This window comes from Condylura cristata, unplaced genomic scaffold (assembly GCF_000260355.1).
Source record: "Condylura cristata isolate star-nosed mole 26May11 unplaced genomic scaffold, ConCri1.0 scaffold00010, whole genome shotgun sequence".
Lineage (NCBI taxonomy): Eukaryota > Metazoa > Chordata > Mammalia > Eulipotyphla > Talpidae > Condylura > Condylura cristata.
Window position 1 is genome coordinate 57,258,179 of NW_004567111.1, and position 12,696 is coordinate 57,270,874.

Here is a 12,696-nt window from a genome sequence, read left to right on the forward strand (position 1 = left end):
AAAAAAAAAACACACACACTTAAAAAAAAGAAATAGGACCTAGAGGAATGATGTCACTGGCATTAAGTTCTCTCTTACATATAATAAATAATTGAGTAATTATAGTAAACTCAGTAAGGACTCTGACATTTTGGCTAGGACTGGTGTCCCAAAGGAAGCAGGAGGAAGAAAGGATTGGGAGCTATCAACCAGGACCCTTTCCCCCTCCTTCACCCACAAGTCTGAAACACCTCAAGGAGGAGAAAAAAACCTGAAAGCAACTGGGAAAAGCTGAAGCATCTAAAAACTCCAGAGAGTGTAAAAAGAAAAATAAAAAAAGTCAGCAGGTTAATTCATGTGGAAGGGAGCGGGACTTTGTCAGGCCCAAGCCTATTACTTGGAACTGATCTTACCCTAACTGGCCACTGGCAAATGGGGGTGAGAGCTGCGGGATAGGTAAAACTCAGTTGGGGGTAAGGCAGGGGTCTGGATGCAGCCTGCAAAACACCTGGAAACCCCCATAACCTGAAACTGAGCAGCAGCACTCCCTCCTTGAGCAGCTGTTCTAAGATAGTAGAAGCTGGGCAAGGTGTAGCTGCCAGTACACACCACCTGGCCATGAACAGGAAGTCTGGCAGACTGTGGTGGCAGTCTGCTAGAACAGGCAGATTTACACCACAGTAAAAAATCCGGGAGCACTGGGTCTGCCGTAAGTGTGTGGTTCCCAGGATAGTGAAAGTGGAGGCTGGGCAGGGTATAGCTGCCAACAAATGGCACATGGCAATAGCTAAAGATGGGCATCAAAGCCTTCACTACTATCACACACTACCTCATCTGAGCTGGTAACCTCATCTGAGCTGGTAACCAGGGGTGGGGCCATTGCCAATAGGAGTACTTCTTCTGATGAAACGAGGCAACAGTGGGACCCTGGCCACCAACAAGAGTATGTATCCCCCAACCACAATTGCAAGATATAAATCCCACCATCTCCCGACAAAACAGAGAAAATATACAGGGAGTGTGTCACTGGATACAGCACTCATCCAGAACTCCTTAGGAAACAAATGACAGGGAGAAAAAAAAAATACAAATACCCAAGTAAGCTCACAGGGGGAAAACACACCACAAAAAGATCAGTCACCAGAAATCAACAATGACATGGAAGAATTCTGCCTATCAGACAGAGTTTGGAATCATCAGTTTAACAAACATAAAGATGAAAAGGAAAAAAAATGGTGTGAGACAAATAATGAACTGAAGAAAAACAAGACCTTAAGAAAGGAAATAAAAGGAATGCAGGAAGTTAAAAGATTACTAGATGAGATAAAGAATTCTGGGAAAAGTAATAAAAACAGAATTGATGAAATGGAAGAATGTACCAGTACCTTGAAGTTTAGAAATAAAAAGAATCAAAACTTTTAAAGGAAAGAAATAAAAAGGAAAAAGAGTGAAGAAAGACTCTAAGACCTATCTGACACCAAGAGGAATAGAAATGTAAGAGTTATAGGTCCCCCAGAAGGTGAGGGAAAAGGCCAAGAAATTAAGAAACATTCCTAGAGATAGTTGAAGATAAATTCCTAAGTATGAAGGAGATGAAAATAGACATGTGAGAACACCAAACTTCCATGATGAAAGGAGTTAATACAGCAAGACACATAATGGTAAAGCTCCCAAGAATCCAAGACAAGGAAAAAATATTGAAGTTGACAAGAGGGAAAAAACAAATTTCCTATGAAGGAAACCAATCAGGCTGACATCAGACTTCTCTGAAGAAACATTCAAGCAAAGAGAGAGTGGAGGGACATAAGTCAACAAACTCCAAGACATCAAATGCCAACTAAGAATACCTTATCCTGCAAAGCCCTCCTTCCTCTATGAAGAAAGAAATAAACATTCTCAGACAAACAGAAACTCCATACTTTTGTCACAACTAAACAATCACTCCAAAAAATACTATAAGAAGTCTTTAAGCCAAAGCCAATATGAACAAGAACTGATCAAAACAAGGAATAAAATCAAAGACAAACAGAATGTGTAATACAAAATAAGCAAAGACACTAAAGCTCTAAACAATGACTTAGACTTCATGGGCCTAACAGACATCTACAGAACACTGTACCACAAAAAAATCTGAAAATGCATTTATTTCAAATCGGCATGGATGATTCTCAAAGATAGATCACATACTGGGACACAAGACAAGTATTAATAGATACACAAAGATAGAAATCATACCAACTAAATTCTCTGACCATGAAGGAGTCAAACTAGAAATAAATCTTGAAGAAGGAACCTACTTTGTGGAGACTGAAGCCCACACTACTGGAGGGCCATTGGATCAATGAGGAGATCAAAGAAGAAATTAAAAAATATCTTGAGAACAATGATAATGAGGTCACAAGGTCTACAAAACTCATGGAACACATTAAAAGCAATTAAAAGAGGAGAACAGGACCTCCCTGGTGGTACAGTGGGTTAAAGCACAGCATTAAGAAGCTAAAACCACTTCAGCATGAGTTTGATCCCCACTCACCCAGGAGGTGACCCACATGGCGTGGCAGACCTCTCCTGACCCACCCGCTGCTCCCCTCAGCAGTGTACTTCGTTGATCTGCCTGTTCTGTTCCCCACTCTGTCTCTGGTGAAGCCACTCGTGCCCCTGCACCTCTGGCCTGTACCCCAGTTCTGTATGCACAAATAAATAAATCCTAAAAAAAAAAAAGAAAAACATACACCTCAGTAACATTTTTTTAAGTATACATCACACAAAGAAGAAAGGATAAACAGTTGGAACTACACCAAGTTAAAGAGTTCTGTACAACAAAAGAGATATTACAGAAATTACTGGGAAAAATTTTTGCACACAATACTAATGATAAAGGAGTGATCACAAAGATATACAAAGAGCTGACAAAACTCAACAAAAATAAAACGAACAACCCCATGAAAAAATGGGCAGAAGAGCTAAAGAAACAATTCTCCAAAGAGGAAATGCAGATGCTCAACATGCCAGTTCAACATCACTTGTAATAAGGGAAATGTGAATCAAAACCACAATGAGATACCATTTCAAACCAGTGAGAATGGCACATATTTTTTAAAACTAGCATCAACAAATCTTGGTGAGAATGTGGAGAAAAAGGAACTCTCCTATACTGCTGGGGGAATGCAAATAGGTAACCTGTTTGGAGATTTCTCAAACTACTAAAAATGGAGCTTCCCTATGATCCAGCAATTCAACTCCTTGGTTGGTATCTACCAAAAGGACACAAAAATATCAGTTCAAAAGGACACCTGCATCCCTATGTTTATTGCTGCTCTATTTAGGGAAGATGTGGAATCAATCCAGAAGTAACTGATTAGATATCAAGTGGATGTGGTACATACAATTAAATATACTACTCAGCAATGAAAAAAAATAAACTCATGCCATTTGCAGCAACATGGATGGAGCTGGAAGGGAAATAAGCTGGAAGAGCTTAGTGAAATAAGCCAGAAAGAAAAAAGAAAAATACCAGATGGTTTCACTCATAGCAGGAGAGTAAGGGATCGGGGGGGGGGGGGGGAGAGAGAAAGAGACAAACAAATGTAATAGAATAAAAATGAAAACAAAGAACAACTATACACAAGAGACATTTTATGGGGGTGGAAGGGTGAATGGGATCAGAACTGAGGTGGGCAGAGTGCACTGGACTGTGGTGATGGCACATGGGTGAACTGGTGGTGATAAGCCCATGGGGATTACAACTGAGATGAAAAATGCACAAAATGAAGAACAAGTAAAAAAAATTAAAAATACAATTAAAAAAAAAGAAAAAGAAAAATACCAGCTGGTTTCACTCATAGCAGAGGTATAAGGGACCAGGGGGGAAAAAAAGCAATTGTAATAAAGTAAAAATGAAGATCAGTTTTACAGGGTTGAGAGGGGAAAAGGATCAATACTGGGGTGGGAATTCTACTGGGATTACAACCAAGATGAAACACATGTACAGAATTTAAGAATGATGTAAAAAAATATATACACATATAAATATAATTTAAAAAAGGGACATAAATGAAGGTAGGAACACCCAAACTTACACCATATAAAATATATGTTCAGCTAAAGAAGATAAAATGAGACAGAAACTATATAATAATTAAGGGAACAATACATCAAGAAGAAATCAAGAAACACTTTCAAACTATACACAGAAAATAAAGGAGCATAAAAACATAAGGCAACTGTTAACAAATTTGGAACCAGATATTGTAAAAAGCACCTCATGACAGGGGACATTTAACATCAACTCTCCACAACAGAGAGATTAATATACTTAAACAAAGAATTAAGATTTCACAAGCTTAACAGACATTTATAGGGCACTGTACCTCTCAAAAGCTGAACACATACTCTTCTCAAGTACTATGGGGTATTCTCTAGGTAGACCACATGTTAGGTCACCAGACAAATATCAACAAATTCATGAAGACTGAAATCATACCATGCATCTTCTCTGACCACATTAAGTATCACTGAGAAATCAACCACACATACAGAAAACAGACAAACACAAAAACCCTCTAACCTGTAGATTGGACAACATATTTACTGAATGACTTTGGTTAAAGAAGAAATTAAAAAAATACTTCAAAACAAATGACAAAGAGGACATAATCTACCAGAAGCTATGGAACATAGCAAAAACACTACTAAGAGGAAATATATAGTAATAGTAATACAGGCCCCACATCAAAAACAAGAAAGAGCTCTAATATATAATCATCACCCACCTTAAGCTACCAGTAAAAGAACAATTAAAATCCAGTAGGATAGATATAATAAAAATTAGAATAGAAATAAATGAAATACAAATAAAAAAGTTAGTTCAAGAGGTCAGTGAAACTAAAAGCTGGTTATTTGAAAAAATAAAATAAACATCTAGCTGGGTAGATTAAGAAGGGAAAATGTAAATAAACAGGATTAGAAACAAAAGAGGACAAGTTACAACAGACATCTCGGAAATTCAGAGTATTGTAAGAGATCACTATAAACAATCTGTATGCTAGTTAAGTTCAAAAACTTAGGAGACATGGACAAATTCTTAGAAATATACAGTCCAAGATATATAAAGTATTCATACAACTCAATAAAATGAAAACAAATAACCCAATTAAATAATGGACAAAGGAGCTAAGTAGGCATTTCTTGAACACATGTAGATGGTCAACAAGGACATGAAAAGTGCTCATCAACACTGCTAAGAAAAAATGCAAATCAAAACCACAATGAGCTATCACCTGACATCTGTGAGAAAGGCTATTGTAAAAATACTAGAAACAAGTGCTGGTAGGAATATGGAGAAAAAGGAATACTCAAATACCACTGTTGGGAGTACAGACTGGTTAAGCCCCTATGGGGGTATGGAGATTTCTCAAATGATTTAAAGTGGTTCTACATATGACCCAGCAACTCCATTCCCAGGTATCTAACTGACGAATACAAAAACAAATTTGAAGTGAAACATGTACTCTTGTGTTCATTGTTGCACTATTTACAATAGCCAAGCAATGGAAACAATCTAAGTGCCCAAAGACAGATGAGTGGACCAGTAATATGTGGTACATATACACAATGGAATAATGTCCAGCTATCAAAAAAGGTAAGCTTGCCATTTCGGCAACATCCATGAAGCTGGAGGTGATATTGCTAAGTCATATAAATCAGAGGGACAAGACATAGTGGATGGTGTCACTTATATGAGGAGTACAGAGATACTAAACAAAGGGTCAGATAAGCCAAACTAACACACTCTAGAAATTTGACTACAAAACTGAAGCTACCAGAAGGGGAGTGGTGGTGGATGATAACAAAGTGGGGACTACAGTGGACTACAGGGATGGGCTTTGCTGGACGCTGTGTAGTAACAATTATGGGACAGGCAGTCCTATACCTATAAGACATAAATAATGCAAACCAATGTGGCTTCAATAAAAACAAAATTCTTTCATTAAGTGCGTAACTAATGCTATTTCTAAAAAGAACAAGCAAAAAGTGATGGGTTAAAAAAAAAGTTAACACTGCCATCAGTATCCACAAAATTATTAGTGTTTTATGCTCATAAACTTTAAAAATATTTTTTCAACCTAAAAATTATGTACACTAAATGGTTAGAAATGCTCTTTTCTATAAAACATCAGTTTATAAACTTAAAATTTATCCTTAAGATTTCATATAACTTTAAAATATACATGTTTATTAAAGAAAATTCAGTAATTGTTAAATCCATCAACAATTAAATTCTATAAAAATGTGTACTTACATAAAGTTTTGAATCCTATAGACACATTTAAACATTTAGTATATGTTAAAACACACATATGTACCACAAATTACAGCACCTATGCTTGCAAATACTACAACAAATATAATTACTAAACATCAGGACATAAAAATGTGAGGATCTATACCTTTCAAAATTTTAAAATATAAACTCACTTACATTCAGCATTTTCTGGAAATTTTCTGTGAATATCTTTATAAGTATCTAATGCTTTCTGGTAGTTACCTATAAAGAAAAAGAGAACAGAAACCACTAGGAGATTATAGAAATCAAAAGGTTTCAGAAAAATATTCATTTTAACCCAAAGGTTTGGTAGGTAAAGTCTTATTTTTCCAAAAGCACATGCAACCATTTTAAGTTTTAATATAACTTCTGGAAGAAAATGTATAAGTTAATTACATTTGAAAAAGGGTGAGAACAAAGAAAATAAATGATGCTTGAAATTTAGTTCTACTTCTTGAAAGTTAATATTAGCTGCAAAAATTTAAGATCCATTCATAAAATTGAATATTAATTTAGGAACATTTTTACTTCACATGATTAATTTCTCTAAAAGGACATATAGGAAATGAATAAGGGTGGTTGGCTAAGTTAGGGGAAACAACTATGGAATATGCTTTTTCCTTTTCTCTTTAAAAATTTATTTATTTACACATACAGAACTGGGGTACAGGCCAGATGTGCAGGACAGTGAGAGGATTCCCAGAGACAGAGTGGGGAGTAGAACAGGAAGCTAGAGGAAGTACACTGCTGAGGGGAACAGTGGGCATGACAGGAGAGGTCTGCTAAATAAAGCACATGGGTAAGTCACCTCCCTGGCCAGGGACTGAACTCATGTGCAGCAGCTGTGGATAGTTTCACAATGCTGTGCCTTAATCTGCTGTGTCACCAAGGGTGGTGCTGAGTATGCTTTTTTTTAACCATTTGAATTTATCTTTTCATATAAACAGAATTCAAACATTTAATTAAAGAATTAAAATATATTCAATTTCTTAAATATTAGGATTCAGGTTAGTAAATGACATATTAAAAAAACAATGACTTTAATTATCATTCACTCAATTGGAAAAGATTAAAAGTACTTTTGTAGGTTTTATTTTGAAACACTAAAAAATTCTAGAAAGAATTTTTGTTTTGTAATAAAATAGTTTCACACAACAGCAAAGAATAGGAAAAATAAACTTTGGCCTAAGTTCTTTGCTAAAATCTCAGTAAACAAGTTATGAATCTCTCTGAGGCTCACTATATAAGAGGGATGACTATGTTAGCTTTCAAGAGTTCTAAGAATTAAATGAAATAGGGAGGAAGCATCTAGCATACAGAAGGTTCTCAAATGTTAGCTCTCTTTTCTAACATGCACTTCATTGACTCAAGATGCAAGTTTAATTCATCCAGAATAACTCATATATTAATATATGTACACTTTCATAAGACTGACATCTAAATGCACATAGGCAATTTTGAACACTGGGACATCACTGTGATGTAAATAAAGTGTATATAGTTCAGGTATGGCTGTCTATCCAGTAGGAGACACAGTAACATTAAAATTAACCCTTCAGGGCCTCCCTGGTGGCGCAGCGGGTTAAAGCACAGCACTGAGAAGCTAAAGTCACTTCCGCATGAGTTCGATTCCTGCCTGTCCAGGAAGTGACCACATGGCGTGGCAGACCTCTCCTGACCCGCCCCCTGCTCCCCTCAGCAGTGTACTCCGTTGATCTGCCTGTTCTGCTCCCCACTCTGTCTCTGGTGAAGCCTCTCGCCGTCCCTGAGCTTCTGGCCTGTACCCCAGTTTTGTATGCACAAATAAAGAAATGTTTTTTAAAAAAAAAATTAACCCTCCAGATCAAAAACAGTGGGGGGAGGGATGTGCACTGGATTATGGTGATGGAACATGGGTGATTTGGTGATGGGAAGCCCACGGGGATAACTGAGATGGAAAAATGCACAAAATGATGTAAAAATAAACTATTACATTATTTTAAAAAAAGTCCCCTCGTATTAAAAAAAAAAAAAGAACCCTTCAAATGATTTGAGAACTGTAGTAAAAATGTATACTGATGCTATTGTGAAGGAATTCACAGAGATAAAGAAACCTACAAAGCTTGAGTGAGACCACACTGTTACTACTTTCACAATTCACGCTTCCCTTGGATGGAGAACTTGATTATTTGTATGTTCTGCAAGAAGGATTACAAGTTTGGTAACATTACTTTTCTATGTAGTCTATGATCTCTCAGCAATATCATTCACTTCACAGTAGCTCAGAAGTATGAACAGTTCTTATTACAGGTCAGCAGTATAGGATATAATAAAAGCAGTTACTGGAAACACAAATGAAGATATCTAATGACATTTGGTATAATAACAAACTGTTCCAGTTAGTCTTTTAAGTTTGGGAAAACACATACAGGCCTTTAGAATTAATTAGATAAGTAGGAAATGGAAATAAAATTCACGTGTACAGTAGGCCTATTCTATTGACTAACTTGTGAAAATGATCATGTTGAGAAATAATGAATTTATGTTTAATATCAGTGTTGTAATACACTAAAATCCACTTTGTAAGCATAACTTTTCTGTACACAGTAATTGTTTTTCATATAATGCTTCAAACAGACAAATATGCAATGGAAACATTTATAAGTAAAATCACCTAAAAGACATTAGTTAAACATATTAAAAAAGAATAAAATCAAAATATTTACCACTTCTTCTAAAACAACTAGCTACCATCAACTGCCATTTTACTTGTGTAGGCCTATAAAAGAAATAAATTATATAAAATTAGGAATGAGACAAAAATAATTGGATGATGTACAGAACTATGTATCTGTACTATATTTCAATTAGTTTTTGAAATTTGACTAGATCAAATCAAGCTAACTGTTAATTGTTAGCTATCATATTTATATTATGAAATTTAAATTTAAGAGTCATTCAGTCTAGTTCACACATTTATTTAGATATTTTAATGAGAATCCATTTTGCTAAAGACCACTTCATTCTATTTTAAACACTATCATTACCTTTGCCATAATCTTATGTGTAAACTTAGCACTGAAGTTTAAAATAGGCTTAGAAATGTAGGCTTATGTTTGTAACATTCAGTACCCAAGAAGCAATTTTGACTTTGCTTTACCTATATTTGAACTAGTAGGCTTCAACTACAGAAAGAGTAAAGAGTTTTTTCTATTCATCCTCCTTTTTCCCATAAAAAGGAATTGGTATCTTTTGTAAATTAAAAAATGTATATAACCATGATTTCTAAAGACTACTATTAAAAATATCTAAAAAAAGCAAGATTTAAATAAATTAAAAACCAGGGGATAATTTAATGCTCTTCTCACTTTTCAGAATCTCCCTTCTATTTACCTGATGAGGCAAACCTATCAGCTTTTGAATTAGAGAACTCTGGGTTTAAATCAGATCCCTGCCACTTAACCTCAAATCTATTGCCTACAAAGACATCCCATTTGACCTAAATAAAATACATAACCACTTTATTCCCTCCTTAAAACTCATCATCTCCGAAAATAACAAAAATAATGAACAACCATATACCAGAGACATTTTGTGGGGGTGGGGGGGGAGGGAAATGCATGGGATTATGGTGATGGCACATGGGTGACTTGGTGATGGGAAACCCGCGGGGATTACAATTGAGGTGGAAAAAAAAATGTACAAAATGATGTAAAAATAAACTTGTAATTAAAAAAAAAAACTCATCATCTCCACTGCGGCTATAGGAAAAACCCGAGGTCCAAGAAATTGTAACAGAAAAAAGGGTCAAGAAATTGGAGGCCTCAATCTCACCAAGGACAAGCAGGTTGGAAATTGGGGAGTGTGAAAGCTAGAAGGAGAGGAAGTTATGTTCAAACAGCTGGGTGTTATAAGTTTTTATTGGCATAAATGTGTTGGGTGATAATCAGAATCAGGTAAGATCTAGGCAGCTAAAAAGCAGTGGGGTAAAGATCAGTGAAGTTAGAGTGGTCAAGACTTGTGAGGTTAGACTATTGAGATGGAGAAAAAGTATGATAGGCTAGGTTAGGAAATGACTGCTAGGCCAATAAATGGCATTCACAAACAGGAGTCAAGGATCGAACAGTGGTAGCTGGAGAAAGGAGGAAGAGTTTTCCATGAGCTAATGGCTAATGTTAAGCTCAGTCGTAAGTGTCAAGAAAGAAATTTATAGTGTATTACCTAGCCAGCTTTTAATCTCCAGTATATAATTATAAATAAAAACCATCCCTCTCTGCTGGCTTTATAATTTCCAAATATTAATTTATATAAGGCAAATGCCATAAAAGTTAATAGCCTATTACAAACTCCACACACAGAGAGGTTACTTATATTATTAAGCATTCCTTTATCATTTAATAATTAAAATACACATTCTATATTAAAATTTAATTTGCCCAATACAAAGCAGAGCATTATGTATTTCTTATTTTCAAATCAGAAATAAACAAAATATTCTGATGTGAAATTAAAGATATCTTTTTTTTTAAAGTTTAATTTTAATATATAACATATTAATTATAAATTGAAACCAACACAAATTTTTTATATGACGACTCTTTCAGAAAGTCTATCCTGAGACTGAGATAGTCATTTTCCAACTGGCAAAGAAATAATGTTTGATTGCTGATATGAATAAGAAAAATACATACAGAAGATACTTTTATAACTTTTACATAAAAGGAAAATATTTACTATAACAAAGATCAAGTAAAATGGAATGTAATACAAGAAAGTGGAAATAATGCAAAAATGTTCATTACAATTTGCTCAAGAATATATGCCTATCAGATTCTAATTCTAGAGATAAAATCAAATCCCAACACATGATATTTAATTAAACATAAAATCTTAGTAGTTACTTACTGTATAAGAGAAGCTCTTTCAAAGTACTGAATGGCTTTTTCACAAAACTGGGTGTCAATATAATAGGCTCCAAGCCACTCAATGACTTCAATGTTAGAAGGGAAGTACCTATATGACTGGAAAAAGTATGGGATATGGAAATAGTATATTGAGTTTAGTTCCTGAACATTTTACTTAAAATGAATTAATCCAATGTGAAGTTTCTTAAAAATGTATGAGTTACCATAGCAGGACTATAATGGACCAGGTGAGAAAATAAACAAGATAAAAAACAATGGGGGTGGGAAATGCACTGGACTATGGTGATGGCGCAGGGTGATTTGGTAATGGGAAGCCCAGGGGGAATACAACTGGGATGAAAAAATGCACAAAATGATGTAAAAATAAACTCTTATATTAAAAAAAGTATGCATTACTAAGGCTCTTTTCAAGCTTTTTAACTGTGTAAGATTTAGAAACTTGAGACTTGTTTAATGCATTTCTCAATTATCTATAAATATCTCTTTATATACTGAAATATGATGAGTCAAATAAAACATGAATAGAATCAAAAAGAAGTAAAAATCATGTTTTCAAGAGAGAAATGCATTTGAATTTATTTCATTTTATGAAAATTAAAAACTAACTTTACATTTCACAAATGCTTTAATAAGAATTTCTATTTGAAAAAATAAAAAGCCTCATTTGTTTTGTAGCAATTCACTAGAACCTAAAAAATAGAAGGGAAGTCAGATTATACACCTACCTCGTAGTAATATTGAAATGCTTGGGATTTATCTCCTTCACTATCATACAAATCTCCTAGCTTAGACAAAGCTCTAGAATCTGTTGGAACAACACTGATCAGTTGCATTAACCATTCAATAGCTTGATTGGGGTCTTCCATTAATTCATATCTTGATTAAGTCCAGTTAAGGATAACACAATATTTAAAAATTTATTGATCAATAAACAAACCTAAAACATTATTATTATAAAAATATTTCTTAGGGAATAGTAATATGCCATTCAATACTGTTTACCTGGATTTCTTCAGTGATGAGGGTGAACGATGGAGTAGTGTTAACAATCCTACACACACACACACCTGTATTTTTTACATTGTTTTGCTTCATTACTATTCATGAAGATCAACTTTCAAATTTCTAGTGGAATTAATGTTTGCCATTGTCTTCAAAGCACAGTCAAAATTTGTCCTTAATAAAAATAGCTAAATACTGGTTTTTGATTATTCTACCTTTTTAAATATGTTTTTAAATGTATTAGGGAATAGTTTCCATGAGTTTCCCTAGTTATACTTAAACTAAAGATAGGGAGATCTTTTTTGTAGTTTTTGTATCTACTAAGTTCTTTGCATACATACAAATAATTAATCTACATCAATATTTATTGGTTACATAGTATGTGTTTTTAATTAGATGACTCAATGAAATTCAACTTTCATTGAATCTTCTGTTTTTAATGACAAACGTGATAACATAAGGAAAAAATAAATGTGTTCAAAAAGC

General features: G+C 34.5%; 1 protein-coding gene across 1 annotated transcript in view; it reads right to left on the bottom strand.

Moving 5' to 3' along the window:
- IFT88 (intraflagellar transport 88) overlaps positions 1-12,696 on the bottom strand; it is a 140,995-nt gene that overhangs the window by 45,854 nt on the left and 82,445 nt on the right. Inside the window, exons 18-21 of the mRNA XM_004680357.2 lie at positions 11,934-12,084; positions 11,189-11,304; positions 9,010-9,062; positions 6,461-6,526 (exon numbers count right to left, since the gene is read on the bottom strand). Coding sequence (XP_004680414.1) covers positions 6,461-6,526; positions 9,010-9,062; positions 11,189-11,304; positions 11,934-12,084 — 386 coding nt within the window. The remainder of the gene's footprint in view (positions 1-6,460; positions 6,527-9,009; positions 9,063-11,188; positions 11,305-11,933; positions 12,085-12,696) is intronic.